General features: G+C 39.5%; 1 protein-coding gene across 2 annotated transcripts in view; it reads right to left on the bottom strand.

The window, feature by feature from the left end:
- Positions 1-19988, bottom strand: part of LOC110987523 (histone acetyltransferase KAT8-like) — a 43699-nt gene that overhangs the window by 22384 nt on the left and 1327 nt on the right. For both annotated transcript variants that reach the window (XM_087129787.1, XM_022250312.2), the window contains exons 2-3: positions 5292-5369; positions 4140-4306 (exon numbers count right to left, since the gene is read on the bottom strand). In XM_087129787.1, the coding sequence (XP_086985913.1) occupies positions 4140-4306; positions 5292-5369 (245 nt within the window). The remainder of the gene's footprint in view (positions 1-4139; positions 4307-5291; positions 5370-19988) is intronic.

Genomic DNA, 19988 nt, shown 5'->3' with positions numbered 1-19988 from the left:
ATTATCTTCTGAACTGATGGGTGTTTCTGTAACCTATTAGCGCATTTCATCAGTTGTCAAGGCGTCAGGACCTAGGGGTGTGGCTGGCTTGGAGGCTTTATACAATCACCAAAGATTTATGTGATTGTTGCAGCTTTGGGCCGGGGCTTTTCAGATTCTGTTTAACCATCGGTGTGACCATCCTCTCCTGCCATCTCAGAGCACCCTACTTATTTGTTGAGTTTTCACCATGGGGAGGTTGAAGCTTGGATCAAGAAAACTACATACATGTACATGCAGTTGAAGGTTCTCCTGCATGTGTAGCTACATTTTGCCACCCATAAATTTCGCCCAGTTTTTCGATCATGGTAAGCTTGGCATCTTCAACTGATTTCATGTCATCTGCCTTGCCGACAAGACTCTGTTCTAGCTGGTATATGCAAAGCAGTAATCCAGAAACAGTGACATACTCCCCACTGATGAATTCAGTCATCTCCTTTATTGGGGTCAAGAGGACCACCAACTGTTCAATAGTTTGGAACTGGTCGTGGCATCAGTCCATGCCTCTTGAGTTCCAGGAGCAAACTGCAGATGGCCTGCTGCTCTTGTACAGTCCCTTCTGACATGTCTAGAGTAGAATTCCACCAGGTTTTTACATACTGAACCAGTTTGTTCTTGGGCATCAGGTCAAGCATTCCCTGCTTCTCTGTTAGCATTTAACTTGCTGTGGCACTTTTTGTGAACATACTGCACAAGTTATGTGCATCTGGCAAGTGTTGTGTGAGACTTGCTTGGTGTTCAGTCCTGCCCTGATGATGAGATTTAGGCAATGCCCAATGCAAGGGAGATGTCCCCAGATGAGATCCCAACGGCCTCTGTTATATATGGGATGCATTGTTGGTTGTTATGGTTGTTAGTTGTTCCTGCTCCAAGTTCCATTCCTGCAGCACCTTCTTTAATATGCTTGAAGTGATACATGCGGCATCGTGGGTTCCATTCCTGCAGCACCTTCTTTAATATGCTTGAAGTGATACATGCGGCATCGTGGGTTCCATTCCTGCAGCACCTTCTTTAATATGCTTGAAGTGATACATGCGGCATCGTGGGTTCCATTCCTGCAGCACCTTCTTTAATATGCTTGAAGTGATACATGCAGCATCGTGGGTTCCATTCCTGCAGCACCTTCTTTAATATGCTTGAAGTGATACATGCGGCATCGTGGGTTCCATTCCTGCAGCACCTTCTTTAATATGCCTGAAGTGATACATGCAGCATCGTGGGTTCCATTCCTGCAGCACCTTCTTTAATATGCTTGAAGTGATACATGCAGCATCGTGGGTTCCATTCCTGCAGCACCTTCTTTAATATGCTTGAAGTGATACATGCGGCATCGTGGGTTCCATTCCTGCAGCACCTTCTTTAATATGCTTGAAGTGATACATGCAGCATCGTGGGTTCCATTCCTGCAGCACCTTCTTTAATATGCTTGAAGTGATACATGCGGCATCGTGGGTTCCATTCCTGCAGCACCTTCTTTAATATGCTTGAAGTGATACATGCGGCATCGTGGGTTCCATTCCTGCAGCACCTTCTTTAATATGCTTGAAGTGATACATGCAGCATCGTGGGTTCCATTCCTGCAGCACCTTCTTTAATATGCTTGAAGTGATACATGCGGCATCGTGGAGTGGGGGCATTCTGTATTTTCAAGTGTGAATGTTTTGAGCTCCCACGATGGGTTGATGGCATATATAGTTATACCTACATGTAGGAATTGCGTCATGTTCCCAGCTGTCCAGAGGTCCAATATGAGGGAGAATGACATTGCCTTGGTAATAAGAGGCACAGCAGTGGAAGCATGCAGGTCCTCGTACATCTTAGGAATGATTACATTAGAAAAGGTCTTCCTGCAGGGAAACGTGTACCGACTGTCAAGCTTCTCAAGCATATGCACGAAACAGGGCTCTTCCACAGTGTACATCAGCTTCCAACATGTATGTTTTGCCAAGTGATACCCCACAGCCTTGGTTAACTCTTTGGCTTGAAAATTGTTAGACGCCTACTGGCCTGCTTTCATCAACAGGGTCTAAAGGCAAAAAACAAAATAAGATCTAAAGATAATAAATGGACACTTTATTTTTTCCTATTATGCCTTAAAAAACCTACGGGTAGCTGGAACAATTCAAAAAGCAGACATTTATTGTAGTGAGAGAATAAGATAGTACACATGTACTGTACCAGGTATTACAGTCACTTTCAGGTTGAAAATTGCATGACAGGATTGACAGCATGGCAAAAATTTTTGTTTACAGAAAAAAGTACCAAAATAATTAAGCTTGTTCTCCAAGTTTGTGTCCCTTTTTTAATTTTTGGATTTCATTTCACAAAAACCTAAGCAGCAAACCAGAAATATTTATAGAGCCCATTAACTCGACGATAGTTTAAGAAATTGGGTCACATTTTCATAATGTTCGTGTATGTACTTACGTCTAATTTTGATTGCTGACTTTGGGATGGTCTTTCAGAAATGATGGAACTTTCAGAGAAGTCACCATTTTCACGGGGATGTATCGCCCGGGAATGATACGCAGACTGCTGGTGTTTCCCGTAAACGTCAGCAGCATGTTGCAGATTAGTTAAAGAACCCTGGAATCACTGAGAAATATTTTTTCGTCATTGGGGTCTGTTTGATATCCAAAATAGTTCCATATCTGACTCTTGGCATCTCTCTTTGGTGCCAGTCGTTTCTTTTTCAGCCGCTCTGATGTTGCAAGACTTGGAGGCTTTCATTCTCTTGAAGGCAGAGGAATTACACGGAATAGTCAGAATTACACATCACAAAATTAAACAGTGATTTGTAAAATAAAATTTGTGACTAATAAAGAAGATTCTATCACGTTGACACAGTGTGTGTATTCAACACAGATCCTTTTTTATTTAACAGACATGCATAAAAACACAACAATCAGAGCACTTGAAGCACAGCTGCATGGCCCTGTTCATGAATAATAATATCTTCAAGCAAGCAGGAATCATGTTTTTGCACCTACATGTACGTTGTTTGCTCTCTGTACAGTCAGTGCAATTTGGTGTGGACATGACTAGTCACAGCTTTAACGGTACTGGCACTAGGCCCTCACAACTTCTGCGACTGGTCAACTGTCGAGAAGGAGCAGGTAGGTACCTAGAAGGTATTGGCAGGCGCTCACAACTATCAAGTACATGTACTGTGCGCGAGCAGCTGAGCAAAGCTTGGTGTACAAAGCTTGGTGTACAAACTTAACACGTACATCTACATGTACATGGGCATTGTGCACACACACATGTAAGTGCTGTGTTGCACCTACATGTACATGTACGTGATGCTGCTCTGCTGGGCTTGGGTACTCCACTGTATAGTTCTGGGCATGTACAGGTATCTGTAAATAATCCTGGGCCGCAGGCTAGGAGTCCCGACCACCAGTCATAACATAGTCTGACTAGTCACCACATCACAACTAATCCACTATCTGGAAATTGACAGTCGTGACCACCAATACCTGTTGCTGTTGGCGATAAGTTGACAAGTCCCACGGGTCTAGTTACTCCTAAATTGATTTGTGGTCCATCTGGGGATCTTTCTTGTGAATGCGGTATCAAAATTGTGATCAACATGTACCATGAGATTTATCTAGTGCTCTGACTTGTCTGATGGTGATCAGACTAGTGACTGACCTGATTACAGCTACTGTACATACATGTATGAAAACTGAAGAGCTACTGGTTTGGATCTTACCTGTAACTCTGTAGTACCTTAAGCCTTGCTCTTTAAATCTTTACAGTTGGCATGTGGTGAATGAATGTGACCAAATACCATCCACTACAATTTCTTCTGCAAAAAAATCCATTAGTACCACATCTCTGATGAACTATTTCATCAGCTTTTATCCTGCCATAAATCAATGCAAAGAGATGTCATGTGCACCAAGTCAACTTTTTTACTTACTGTGAGTAAACACAACTATGACACTCATGGTATTACACTATCAGGAAACAAATAGGACCAGTTTTTGTTAAGATTTTTGACAGAGCAAATCCACATTTGTTGGACACAGAATTTGCATTAGCCTCCAAGATGCAGAATGCCTTTAAAAAGTAAATTGAAAACAGATATGTATTACCTTCTGGACGTGATTGATTTCATCATGCTTTCTCTTCTGATTGCGAGTAATCTTTCTGTCAGGCTGATCATCAAAGATGACTGCTGATTCACCTGTTTTGACATCAGATTGTTCCTGTACAATGTTGAGTTTGTCTGTGCCAATCCATTCATCCATGCGACGATTCACTGTGGTCACAAGTTGAAATGACAATTGACAAATTGAAATGGCATCAGTTCACATATAATTCATGTGTTCCAAGCAAACGTAACATAAAAGCTGCACACAGATAAATCATGAAAGTGGTCCAAGTGTGTCCCAATTTCTCTGACAAATGAAACTCTTACGGTGCCTCTGAGAAACAAAATCTACCGGTACCTGGTAATAAAGAGGGGTAAGATGAAACGTGTACATGTACATGTACAGTACATGCACTTTATTGATCTACTGGTAGAAGACAAGGCAGAGTGTTAAATTATTGTCAGACACTGAATATTTTCTGACCACCGGCAATACCGTATTTGTCCAACCAATTGTGAAGTGCTCAGACAAAATGTCCAACTGATGCAGACACTTGAAATTATCAGTCAATGTATTCAAATGTTGTTTATCAGTGCAGGTGTTTTATGGAAATGTTAGTGAATCCATCAGGGCATCTAATGTCACAGAATAGATTCAACACCACGCATTTCAATAGCAGATCATGAACTCCGTAGATTCATGCTTTAAATCTACACAGCATTATCTGGTAATCAAGAGGGTACAGGTGAATATACATGTACATGTACAGGTAGGGTAGTACTAATAACTTGTTTCAAGTACATGTACGTGTAGGCTTCCATTTACAATGTAAAAGCTTACGATGGCAGAACAAAATTCGTTATGCTAGGACATTTTGTCTGACTACTTTTCTCCCATTTAATTTTACACCCAAGAGGGTGATTATAAACACATTTCTCACCGGGCAAAATCCATCTTAATATTGGTTTCCACAGCATATACCGTATGGCAAGCTGTGGACTACACAGCTAAGAATCGTCAATCAGAAGAAAATCAAAGAACTTAAAATCTTACAATTTATAAACAAACGTACATGTAGCAAATATACATGTACATACACTGTATGTACACAAACTATACATGCACATACATTAACTGACCAATTTTACTTACAGCCTTTGTAGTGGACATAGAACTCCCTACGACCTCCTTCCATCTCATTACTACGAGTCTGCACAATCTCTGCATTATCTGTAGTCACAAAAGAATTGTACATTTGCGTGTACATCAAAACTTGAGTAAGAACATGTATGTCACATATTAATAAGAAAATGTGAAAGAAATAACCATCTGCACATGTACACTTGAAATAAATAAGTAATTTTTATATTTACACAAAAAAGATTCACATATGTACATGTACATGTACCGGTAGATTGACATTTCACAAAATTACATTTTCCCTGAGAAAATGGGATTTTTACTGCACATGTACTGGTCCCAAAAAATTCTCTTTAAAAGCATCACGTACAGACGTACACACATGTAAAATGTACATACCGGTACAAGTTATTACAGGCATGTTGAATAAGCCACCGGTACATGTACAGTACATGCTGGGCAAAAGAACCAAGGTCAACTTCTGGTTTCCATGTAATAAGTACATGTACATAGATCCCAAGAGCATTCATGATGATCTTGAAGAACATTAACAATGGTGAACAGCAATGCACTCAATGGGATCATGTGTGAAATCCTTGCCACACAGGTGCACAACGACTTGGTATTTTGGGCATCAATAAATTGTTCATTTTAAGAAAAGGAAACCATACAAATATGGCGCTTATTGTATGGGTCTATCCAGTCTTTGTCCCACATAACTATACACGTGCACAGTATATGTACATGTACATGTAAATGTATACAGCAGGTGTACATGTACATGTACATGTAGAGCCAAGTATACAGAGATCTATTATTTACATGTACATGTAGCTGCCCCTTGTCTGGGTATAGGGAGCAATATAAGGTTGCAGACAAGTAACTAAGCTGCCATACCCCCCACTTTAAAAAATTACGAAAATTGTAGTTTCTCAAGTATTGCAGTAAAACTTACAGGTACACGTCTGTACGTCACGATACATGTACATGTAGTTCACACACATACTGTACATGTCATTTTACAGCACCTCATCTGTGTTCTACATGCACTTCTAAATATTCTTTGAATCAGTGCCTCTTGAAATGGGGACATAGGTGTACCAGTATTTGTATGTTTATATTTTGGATTTAGTGATGCATTTGATCAAAACAAATTTGCCAGATCTTGACTAGTATCCACCATTTCCTCTCTTTCATATTTTTTTAAATTAGATGACTAGTAACAGTTGGACATAATTTTCATTCTTTCAAATGAATTACCCGAAAGTATTGATAGTCCTAAATACTGCATGAGAGCAATTGATCTCGGCTACAAAACAATAAACTTTTGTTCGATATTTGCAAGAAAATGTTTTAAAAACCTAGCGCTAAGATTCATGCCTTGGCAAAGGCAACATTTCATATGTCCATGTACCATAGACCCGGTAGGTTTGTTCACAAGTAGTTCTATGTACTAAAATATGCAGCTCTATACCCCCACTCCTTTTCCCCTCCTCTTCAGCCTATGACTCATGCTTTTCCCCTTGCATATTACTCTTGCTCTCTTCTTGCTCTCCCTGTGTTTATTGGTTTTTGTATAAATGTATTCTTTTTATTCAGAGGTCATGTAGATGCTCTTCTGCTTTTTATTTTATGCTTGCTCTTTTATGCATTTTATTGCTTTTTTATTTGCTCTGTTCTCTAATGCCATTCTTGCTTGTTTATCCGATTTTTTGTTTTGCTTTGATTTATAAATGTGAGAAATTTATTTAGTTTATTTTGTTTGAATTTATGTAATATATTTATATTTCATGTTTATTTATTTTGTTGTACTTGTAATATCGTCGCTTAAGATCTTCTTGTGTTTCCCTCCAAGTTAGGATTGGCAGGCCCTTGGGTCACAGTGTTTTATTATACTTTTGTCATTCCGGGCCGACTTGGTTGGGGTTATGTCTTGTTTTTGTTTTTGTTTTCCTTTTAACTCATCTTACTTCTTTTATCACTTGTTTTTGCTGTCATTGTCTTGTTGAAGGCCGAATAAATAATACTAATAAATAATAAAAATAATAATAATGCTTCTCTCAGTCCTTGGATTTTGTGTACATGTAACGTAGTCACGTTTTGTTTCCATTTTGCCTCCCTTCATATTTTAGTAGTAGCATTCTTTTAATATGTCATTATACTTGTGTCATTTATCCGCCAAGTAAACAACAATATTTACAATGATAATATGGACCCAGACCTTCTAGTAGTACAATTTAGCCAACATGGCTGGCACCTGCAAAATGTACATGTACACAAAATGTACATGTAATTTTTGGAATATTGGCTACCAGTATGTGGAGTACTGTATAAGCCCCAAGAAGCAAAAATCTGCAAATTAAGATTTTAAGTTGTCATATAAGCCAAACCGGGGAAAAAGCTGCACCGCAGTGCTGACTACTGTACCGGTATGTCTAACCACGTACATGTGTATGTATGTCACTGCACGCGCTGCACTGCTGAAGTGCTATTGGTCATGTTGGTAGTACCAGTACATGTACCGGGTACATATAGAGTATTACTTGTCGCACTTTGACATGTTTGCTGTTCACATGACTTTCTTCATATAGTGCTGCCCAACCTCTTTTTGGAAACACTTCAAATCCACTTTGTTAAATATTGGTACATTGTACATGTACTATTCTCTTCATGATAAAGGCTTTTGAACCTTTGTGATCAATTTCATTGATAAAATTAAGTCATGTAGTCAAGTACTTTTCGAGTACCAAGTTTTCTACCAAATATTTAACTACATGTAGTTAGAAGGGAACAAAGCTGAAGTACATCAGCATTTCATGGTACATGCATAAAGGTAAGGTTACAAAGCAACATAATGACTTCAGACCGTCACTGTTTGATTAAAATTAACTTTTTAGGACAAAAGTACTCGGAAAGTACTTGGCCGAGTACTTTCTGAGTACTTTTCTCCTTAAAACTTAAATTTTACACAACTGGGAGTGTCTGAAGTCTAACATTTATTTGTAATCTTACATGTACCTTTGCACATTTACCATCAAATGCCTGTGCACTCTGGCTTTATTTCCTCTTCCCCAGTTCAGTATTTTGCAGAGAACGTTGGTACTCGGAAAGTATTCGACCACAACACTGATAAAATTCCAGCAATCATTATTAACTCCACTCGCATGCCAAACTAAACAATGTTAAAAAAACAATTTTGCAATGTTGATAAATTCTAGTAAATCATTATTAAATCGTATTGAAATCTGTGCAAAGCCTTCAGCCCTTCCCAGTGCCCTGTTCAAGCAAACGCTCTTCATTGCAGTGGTTGCCGTTTCTATACTGGTACATGTACATTCGGAGGACTGGGACAGGAACCAGTCTTCATGTCAACAGACATGCGCCACAGTATGCAGCTCAGATGAACGTCCAAAAACCATCAAGCATGCATGTTAATGAGATATTATTTATAGCGTTTAATACAAAACCCATAAAAATTGGCAGTTCCACACTACTGCCACTTCCGTTGCCAGTAACCCAACTCCAATACACTGACATGCTGCAACATGTACAAAACATATGGCCACACAGAGTTTCCGGTTGGCCTTACATGTTGGCACGGCTTTTCGGTGCCAAGTCAATTTGGCCGAATTCGATCAGTAAAATTCGGATTTAATTTTTGGAAATGTGATTGGGCAAATTCCTTCGAAAACAACATCATTAGAAAGAGCTTGTTTCCGGCTATTTTTGGCTTCAGTTGCATTGAAGATCAACAACATCTTCATGCCACAACTATCGAAGAAGTCACTAAAACTATCGGGTATCACACAGCTTTATTGAATTTTCATGCAACAATGTACTGTATATGGGTTCATTACAACTTTGGCTATATACATGTATTTAATGTGTTTTGGGGGCTTTTTTCACAACCGTATCTTCCAAAAATGCATTTTCTAAGAGCATGTTTGCAACTGCTCTCGCTGTTCGGTCTCAATGACCACGCACAATATAGCCCCACTTGTATGTACAACGCACGTTCACGAAGACTAGACATGTTGGCCATACACACGTGTGCATGCGTGCGCTTATACCGGTACATGTACATGGGGCCTAGTGGGGTACCAGAACAAAGGGAAGTACCCAACAAGGCCAGTTTTCACCTTGTGGGGTACTAAAACTGGTACCCCACAAGAATTTCATGAAACTGACATTTTGAAATAACTCAAAAAGCGGAAATTTTAGATGGGTAAAAATCCGTTGCAAATTGAAGTCTTTTATATAAGGGACATACGGTTGAAATTTCAACCCAGGAGAGTGAATGTGGCTTAAAATGGAGTGATTTGAAATTTTTTGCGTGTTGTGTGGGAGTTTTGTACCAGAGAACAAAGGAAATACATGTACCCCACAGGTATACATGTAGCTGTGTAAGGATGAGTGTGGCTACATGTACATGTATGTCAAAACTTTGTGCTTTCGTAAGTCTTTGTGTAGGCCAACTTAATAATTACATGGATGTCATTTACATGCATGTACAGTACAATATGTTTTGTCATTAATTAACAACCGATGGCTCCTTCATTCAAGTTTTCTTCATTATACGTTGAATATGAGAAACACATACATTTCACGTCAAAAAATGTCGCTTGCGATGTGGTATTCTCAGTATTGTTCAGTCTCTCGCCTTGTTCGAGTGTACACATGGTACATGTACCTTTCTGGTTATGGGGGTTGAATGGGTTACTGTTTGCTTTGAATTATTTCTCTACATAATTCAAATAAACTGAAACAGAATCTTATACATGATAACTACAAATATTCAATCACCTTTGGCATGTTGATTTTGTTTTCAAATGTTATGATTCTGCTTTGTTTCGTCAGTAAAAATGTTTCACCAAACCTGTGATGGAGTGGAATGATCTGCATGTACCGTTGCAAGCCTGCGCTCCACTTTTTTGAGATCTCAGAGAAAAAAACATGTTTGTTAGATTTAGTTAACAATAGTTTTCTTGGTTTGTTTTTTAAAAAGAAGATTGTGGAATCCTTCCATAAAAATCATATCTGTAGAGGCTTACTCAGCATGACAAATGAGGATATGTACATACTGTACATGTATTTTGTCACAATTGTTTTGTGCACCATGACCATATTTCCTTTGCAGCAGAAATTTCACAAGTTTTTTTTTAAATTATACAAATTACACTTTCAATACATGTACATCACTCACTCTTTAAAATTTTGGAGGGTTTTTTCGACTATTTCTCTGAATACAGTACATGTACCTTCCTTGCTGTTGGACCCCCACCATGCCAACATACTGGTTTTTAAAATTTGTTTAATAGGAGGCTCACCGTAATCAAAAAATGTTCAAGACTAATGCCCAATAACTGTGCACCAGTTTCATGAACTGACATGTACGGTACATGTACATGGCATGTTCTTCATAAAATGGACTGAAATGCAACTTCAAAACTTCTAAAAGAGTGACTTTGATCATGTAAAATACAAATTAGCAACTCAAATTTATAAAAATGATTATTTGGGAATAATTAGGCATACATGTAATACCGGTACGTATATTTGGGGGACATTTGGTTGGCTACCAGTGCAAATCAGTTGAATTCATTTAAAGTTTTACGTCAAAGTGTTTGCAGCAGTGGACTTGATTTCAAAACTTCTCTCAACAAGGACAATTCAGTACATTTTTCAACTGATATTTCTAAAGCACCGAAGAAATAACTTTTTATAAAAAAGCACAAAAAAGAGCACAAATTTGACAGAAGACAATAAGAAAAGTTTGGTTCTCTTCATTCTCTTCCCATTAATAATCACGTCTTACATGTATACCTTTCAACCACCAAAATTCTCTTTAAGTTTGGCTGCATCAAGAATGTACGAGTACAATATATTCATTGCGGACATCATATTTGACAGAATTTTGATGACGTTCGAGAATTTTGACAAAAAATACATGACGTTCAAGAATGCCAAAAACGCGGTCAAATGTGATCGGTCCAGTCGTAAAATGATGGTTTGGGGTGCTTTTTTGCACTCTTTTTTAAAGCTTGTGTTGTACATGTACATTGATTTTGATTTTACTTGCTGTTTTTTTTTGCAGTCGATTTTTTACGTTCATGACAGAATTGAATGGCGTTCGAAACTGCCAACTTCGGGACCCAATTAATTGTGAAAGGTATTTTTTAATTTCATGATAATGGTTTTAATGCATGTATATAATATCATCACTTTTCACCACATATTTATCTAAATCTGTGTAAAATAACCGGTCCTTGGTAACTCCTTGGTAAATTTTATTGGCTAGGATCTCAACAGGTTGTTCACATCCATCAAAAATGCTCACGTTCAAGACTTTAATTAATAAACTCCAATTAAGTTGAAAGATGGACACAGTCATCATTGTTCCAGATACATGTACCTGTATCAACCATGACTTCCCTCATTACATGTGCATCAGACATTTGGAATTAATTTACTGCTGTTCTCTTCAGGAAAAATAAACCCCCAAAAGTTGAACACTATCTAATGGTCCATATTTTGAGGAACCTGCCACATGTACCGGTACTTCTGTTTTAAAGCTAGATCACTCAGTTTTTGGAATAGATGCATTTGACAAAGTGGATGAAGTGATATTTGCAGATGATTAATTGGATAGCATGTTCATAGTTCATACATACATGTGTATTGACTGATGTTATCCAACTTTTTTCAATCAGTCTGATCGCTGATCGGGTTTAGGAAAGATTACATATATGTACATCAAAATTTTTGTAAGAAAATGATGAATACGGTTTTGAATTGAAAGTAAGGAAATTGCTTAATGCAAATGAGATATTATTGAGACTAATTTGTATTTTGAGCAAGTAATCAGCCATTACACACCATTTACATATCTAATTTTCAATATTTTACGATAAAAATTAAAACTTTTCCTTAATATATGCATAGTTTTACATAATTAAATGATAATTATGCAATATTTTATGATTATTATGCAAATGAGGTAATAACACATGTAAGACTTGAGACAATATCCAAAATTTATTGGGCTGTGACTAATCACTACATGTACCAATTTCTGTCCATGAAAGATAGCGAACACCAAAGTTACCGTCACAGTTATTGCTCCAGATATTGTATTCTTGGTGCCCATCTTAAAACAAAGAAAACTACTACATGTATATGACGTTTGACCCTTTGGCTAAATTTTACCCTGATTGTTGTCATTCAAACGACTATAACTTGGCAATGCAATGTCCGATTTGGAAATTTCAAATTGCATTTTGTTGCATAGAATCTACTGGTACCCTTTTATATTAGATCACTACGAATAAAGTTGATGCTTCTGTTAAATTTGGTGTGAACTGCCTAATAAAAAGTCATGGGGCTTCAAGTCACACTTCTTCTGCTTCTGCTGGCTACTGTACAATCGCCAAAATTCTGGCTGTCCCGTACAGATACTGATATAATGATTACACTGATTATAATGATTACATGTATTCTTCAAGAAGTAGCAACCACCATGCCCGCACACATAAACCTAGCCCCAGATTGGAGGCCACTCTACTGGACTCCCTCCGTATTCTTAGCCCCACAACGGTCCATCCAAAAAGTGGAGACCCCACGGAAATGTTTTCTATGAAATCTCTTTTGTGCGTATGAATCACCCATCAAACCACTGATGTATTACTTTGGACAATTTCCAGTTTGTACCGGGTAGACGTCTGTGAAATTTTGGTTTCAACTTGGGCCTTTCGTTTACTGCAGCGATTAACCAATCGTTGACGATGCCAAACACAGTCAGGGTCTCATTATGTTTGGTCCTGGAACCAGGCAGTGTTATTACGTAGATCCCCAGAGCATGACATTGCCAATGAACATTGATGAATGATGAAATGAAATACACAAGATAGCGTGGCGTGCACACCGTTTGCTCATCTAATCCCCATTCCGCACAATGACAACGCACACCCATGAAAATGCCCCACGGCTGTTGTTTTCGACACATTCATTGCATTCACGCATACACATGGCTTCATTACAAGTGATAGAAAGTCGCTGATAAAACAGCAGTAGGATCACTGTCTTCAACGCTGTCTGGTTCCCAGACCCTGACTGTGGTTGGCATCGGTCAACGATTGGAAGTTATTCACTGTAGTAAATGAATGGACCAAATTGAAACCTAATTTCACGGACTTCTACAAACTGGAAATTGGTGGTTTGATGGGGTGAGTGACCCATACAGGCAGAAGGGATTTCATAGAAGGCATTTTCGCAGAGTCTTGGATTGACTGTTGTGGGCCAAGGATACGGAAGGAGTCCAGTAGACTGGCCCCTAGTCTGGGGCTAACATAAACCCACCCAAGACTAGGCCTAAGTCCACTTGTCTCAACAGACGACTTGTCTTTACAGACGGTTGAATTGTCCCATGGAGTCGAGTTGGAAAACAGTCGAGTGTCGAGCTCATCATGGAGACTGTCAGGCCTAACAATGCTTCAACATGTTGAAGTTGAAATTGCACATGTTGAATGAATGCTGACTGACTAATACGAACATGACTATAAAATGTTAAACGTAGCATAGGTTGGACGTTGTCTTCATTACACTACGACTGACATCCGGGGTAAAAAAGTCCTCAACCTTTTTTCTCACCTTTTTACTTGGTGAAGACAGCTCAAATGTCGTTCACAAGTGCCTTGTATGCTGTGTTGATATTACTACATGTAAATATGCCCACAGACAATGTATTTTGCAGAATATTCTGCAAAACTCCACGCTTACCGTCGCGATTCGTGAATGACCTAAGTTCATCTGGTAGTACGCATTTTTGCATGCACGAAATGGCCTCTAAGCTCAGCCCACCTTTTGTCAGTTGTGTTGTCTGGAGCTACATGTACATGTAGGTCTGGGCCTTTGCTCCATTGGAAATGCGTGGAGAGGCGCAGACAACAGACGTAGCCTTATCTTTAGAAGCCCATTCAGTCATGGCCTTACATGTATCTGCGACTTCTTCATGTCCATGGCTTTCCACGCATACGTAAGGGGCAGTCGGTTACTATACATTTTACACATGTGCGAGTACGCGTGCTAGACAAATGCACATGTACATGCATGACATGTAGATCTATTACAAGGAGTAATTGCATAATACCCCGCCACGCAAAATTACCCCCTAAAAATCCAATGGCTAAGTAGTCGAGTGGAGGTTGTTCAACTTCCAGGTTACCTTTGCTGCATCAAGGTACATGTACGTATTGTGTACAGTATTGAAGTCATTTTTGAGAACGAAACACTCATTTGAATTACATACAACTCACCAGGGAAGAATAAAATGTTTCTATATACGAAGTGGGCCTTGTGCTGTCCTGCAACGGGAAGTGAATAGGGAAGGTGGAAGAATTTTGTACAGTCCAATGTGGGTCCTGGGGAGTGGCTACATGGATACGGGGATACAAAGTGGGCCTTGTTGAAATGTGACTCCGTATCTGCATATCCGCAGCTATGAGGTGGGTAAGGTGAGTGGCAGGGTATTCTGCAATCGTGCAAAATTTCCTGCAAAATATGTTGTCCGCGGACGTAGGCCTAGCCCCACACGTAGGTCTGTGGTGGCTCTCTTTTACAATCTGTCTCTTATCTGTCGCCACCACAGCCCTACTTCAAGGCATGTCTTAAATGCCTGAAATCCAAACTGCAGGATTTTCACAAACTTTAAATCCAAGTATCTTCCGAATTGAGAATGACTCGACAATTTTACTTACACTGGCGTGTTCCTAAGAGTTTGGACTTTTATATGAGCACCCTAAAGCTTTCCCAAACCGTACATTTTGTGATGTATGGGGCCTTGAAAACTGGGCCTGTGATATTTATATGCTGACCATGGGCGGCGCCATTTTGAAAATGAAAGGAGCGCTTCTTGTGCTGGAAGTCAAGGCAACCAACAGGTGCCGTAGATGTATAATTCATATCATCACAGTATTGCTTAGTCACAAGTTGCGCACGCACTTTGCTTATGTACAGCATGCCCAAAGCACATGTATGTTTCACCCCCATTCAACGTGTGGAAATTAACAACTTTGACCATACGGAAATGTCCTTAGCAACTTGCCAATCCTCTGTTGAGCCTTCTCATTTTTAAGACTTTGCACAAATGTAACAAACAATCACATTAAAATTCTTTGTATGTGCTCTAAAAGGCTTAAACCAAAAAAAAATACTACAGAATGATGACAAGAAATGCTACATAAATATCAAATTTACCCTTAAAGTGGTTGCTAAGATGATAAATTATTTCCATTTTCAATCAACCATTTGGTCTTTTTTTTCCCACTAATTTCTCAATTTTAGAAGTTTTCCCAGAACAGTGAGACACTGCATACACGTACGACAGGCCAGAATCTCAACTACACAATACAATCAGTTCTATGTACTGTACATGTACATGTAGCTAGATGTTTTGTTCAACTTTCATGAGTTATATTTGATACTTCTGCACAAGGCGATCTATACGTGTTTTACGTGCACAAAAACCGATCCAGCCAGGTACCATGCACAGTACACTGCGACTTGTTACCGCGGTGTACACGTGCATGGAAATTCTTGACCGTTGGAGCCCGTGTACATGTTCATGTGGTTCACATGTGTATAGTACAAGTAAAACTGGGATATATACCGTAAATTTCAGCATTTTCCTTGCAATTTTGTAAGGACAGATAGACCTCGCTTTCAATAATGAACTTCCATGTTAACTTACTGTACTTTTGAGTTCATCTTTTGTTTCCGAGTCACTGAATTCTTGCACTCGCAAAGCCGTAAGATTATGCGGGATGAACGGAATCGGTGCTGAGTTAGGTTGATATGCAAATGCATCCGGTGGGGAAGAAAAAAACAATCTAGCACAAAACCGTCAGCAAGTCTAAAACCTCCACATCTTTCTCCACCACAGCCCATTTTTGAAAACTTAAGGAAAACTTCGAATTCTTTGTTTCGCGTCTTCAAAAATCGCATCAAAACGTAAACAAACTACTACTTACAAAAAGAGCTTTTCACAAAAATCACTAGTTTTTACCACTCTGGAACTATTTTCAATTTAATTTTCACAAAACACATTCGGAAAAAGCCTTAACTTACCATGAAAATATTTTGGGCAGGAATTTTTTTTTCCAAAAAGTGAAAATAAGACGTTAATTTCATGAAATGAAGCAGCTGTTTACCTGGCACGAATTCCCATGGCCCTCATTACGCATGCAAATGACCCTAAAAACAGGACATGTGCAGTTAATAATTTCCCTCCGAAACATACGTGCATGACGTGAGCACGTGTGTGGAGCATAATACAGTGACATGCATACAGTATTAATGTTATTCAAATTTAATTTCACCAGTTCCTTGACAGGGAACCAGTTTTGTATGATACAACCTATACCAGAGCACCTGTCGGGTGCTTTCAAATCCGACGCAAGAAGCGCTGCTTTCGTTTTTTAAAATGGCGCCGCCCATGGTCAGCATTCAAGGCCCACTTTTCAAGACGCATACATCAGAAAATATACGTTTTGCGAAAGCTTTAGGGTGCTCATATAAAAGTCCAAACTCTGAGGAATACGCCGGTGTCAGTAAAATTATCGAGTCATTCTCATTTCGGAAGGTAGGCCTAGGCCTATTAGGATTTAAAGTTTGTGACAATCCTGCAGTTTGGATTTTGAAGTAGGCTAGGCCTAGGGCTGTGGTGGCAACAGAAAAGAGACAGATTGTGAAAGAAAGCCAGCACAGCTCTACGTGTGCCACTAGCGTAGGCCTAGCTAGTCCTGTTTAGTAATTTCAACACAGCATTTATGGAATTCGGGACAGGCCTAGGCGCCTACATAGTAACGGGTCAACTCGTACCCGAGTCAACTCGTACCCCAAAATTTACACCCAAGTTAAGTCATACCCAAGTCAAGCCGTACAAAGCTTAATTCGTACCTGAGTCAAGTCGTACCCAAGTTAAATTGTACCCTATGAATTTCCACACTGAATGTGCGGTGCGGGGTTCGGTCAACTTGACCGTTTGCCAACTCGACTTCGAACAACTCGACCGTTGAGACAACTCGACCGTCCGTGCGTGAAAGGGAGAGACAAGTCGACCGTTGAGACAAGTCGTCCATTGAGATAAGTCGTCCGTTGTCTAGGGTGATATATGTCACTCACTGCGAGTGATCCCAAATCCTTTTTTTCACACTCAACAGTCATATAAACTCTTTCTTCTAATGTCTGTTTAATCAAAATGACTATCAAAGTTGCGTTTTATTAAAACTGGCCAAAAACCGAACACATACTGTTTCCTAGTTTTGGATCACGCATTAAGTGCATGCACAATATACTTTGCGAACTCAGCTCGCTATACGGACGTTGCAGAAATGTATGTGACGTAATGGGTTCGTCACCTGTGTGGCACGAAGTAGTTATCGTTGATGACTTGCGCTGTGCAGCTGAAAAAGTTGAGTCGAAATTTACACAAGATCCAATTTTTTTTAATTCATTGGAATTCTCATTTATGAACCAAGTTTACTAAATTGAGGAATTTTTCATTAGAAAATATATATAAGGTTTTTACAATTGTTCTGGCTGAAAATAGATTTGCTGCTCGCGTGGTTACTTTTCGGAAACCCCTCCAGAACTGGGAAAAGCGTCACCACTCTTGTCGATCCTGTACGTCCGAATTAAAAGTTTAAAATTTGAAACTGAGGTTGGTATCTATATCACATAAGGTGGACGGTGACCACATCTCATTGGAATTTGAGGATTTTTGTAGAGCTGCAATCTGACTGAATAATTTTGCGATCTTGGACTAGGATGATGACTGTATTATGTGAAGAAATTTCACTGGTCGAGTTGTCTCTCTGTCAAAGTCGAGTTGTCCCAACGGACGACTTGGCAAACGCCCCAGTTGTCTCAATGGTCGAGTTGTCTCAACAGTCGAGTTGTCCGAAGTCGAGTTGGCAAACGGTCGAGTTGTCCGACATCCCTGTGGTGCAACTCCTTCACACCGAGGCATCGCTGGTACACCTGCAGATGAGGTTGGTAAAGGAGTCCAAGCTTCACCAGTACCAGCAAAAGTGATTCAAGACAATGCAGGCGAAGCTTTTCAAGATCTGGCAGCAGTACCAGGTTGGGGAACTGACGACGTCGGAGCTTCTTTCTACCTGCAAGCACCTGAATGGTCCTGCACTGTGGGACAACCAAACCAAACAGCCCTTTTCAGGGCAACCGCTATCAAACCAAACGGCCCTTTTCAGGGCCACCACATTTTCCAAAAAGAGATACATGTATGCTTTACCTGCAAAGAATAAAAAATAAGGAAAGAATTCCATATACGAAGTTCACTTTTTAGGAGAAATTTTTGCTCCAGGACAGATTTAAAAAGGGGCGACATTTATTTTTGGGGGATAGAGATGTGAAAGGGGGTTCAGTAACTTAGGGGGACAGGTTTAAAAAGAAGGGGCCCCACGCAATAAAACGGCAAAAAAAGTGAGTCCTTTTGCCGTTCTTTTTTTCCCTACTATATCCTCTACCGTTTCCTCTTTCCTTCACTATCCCGTCCTATTATTTCTCCACAGTTTTCCTGTCATTAGTACAAGGATTATTACAGTTAGTATACACATTTAAGACATTTAATCCAAATTGTGTCGTAAAGGGGAAGCGAACCTGCAATGAAGAGAACTGTTAGGTATAGAAATACAGCAGTCTAACTGACCACGCCACACGAGCGCTTGTTGCCGGAGAAAGTCGATATGTTCCATATAAAGTTACGGTTGAATTAAGGAGAGGTCAAGATGAGGTCAAGATGAATATTTAAAAAAATTAAATATTTATGAAACTGAATATGTAATTATTCACGAATATTTGTATAAATTAGAATATTTAAATATTAATAAATGTGGCTATCCGTTGTTAATATAAGTAGGTTGTGCCAAAGGAAATCAACTAGGTAAGGTACATGTCTGAGCACAATTGACTGTATGACGTGAGTTATCTCCGTACGTCGTATTATGTAAACCAAGAGAGAAAGAACAAGTAGAAATGCAGTCGGCCGTACGAAAGAAGGAATTTCAGTCCAATGCTGTATAAGAACTCAGGCTAGGTGGAGTGTTGCTTCATCCATTAGCAATACATGCACTATGAGCGAGAATTGGAGTCGCGCAATTGGTGAGAGAGGTGACTATCCACACCATACAGTGGAAGCGACCAGTTTGGGTTCTACCTGGCCGAATACATGTGGCGCTGCCGACATGCAGGAGTAGACCACTTCAATCAAATCCTTAAGGATGTTCTTCTCCTGTACAAGCCTCCCCTCACATTTTAGAGCGCAGATAGCCACACTATAATCTAAAGACAGGTTTCAGCTCCCTTTTCCCCTTCCCTCTGTATAAATATAGAAAAAAACTCCTCCAACTGACAAGCACTCTCTAAAAGACTGAAATTTGCCCCTTTTTTCCTTCTAAACAAATTGTCCAACTTACAAAATGTCTGTAAAAGAAATTGGGCCCATTTTTCCTTCTAACCAAATCCTCCAACTTAAAAATTGTCGCAAAACACGCACTATTTTCCCCCAAGTAAAAATTGTACATGTACAGTAGGGCACATTGCGCGGCACCTCGTGAACTGTGTAGATCCATCCAGACAGATGACGGCCCTCTGCACTCCTCGTGTTGCGGATTCATGCATAAAATTACCTCAATG

The sequence above is a fragment of the Acanthaster planci genome, linkage group LG19, assembly GCF_054643075.1.
Source record: "Acanthaster planci isolate LZ-2023a linkage group LG19, COTS_SCS, whole genome shotgun sequence".
Taxonomy (NCBI): domain Eukaryota; kingdom Metazoa; phylum Echinodermata; class Asteroidea; order Valvatida; family Acanthasteridae; genus Acanthaster; species Acanthaster planci.
This window is presented reverse-complemented; position numbering and strand designations above follow the sequence as displayed.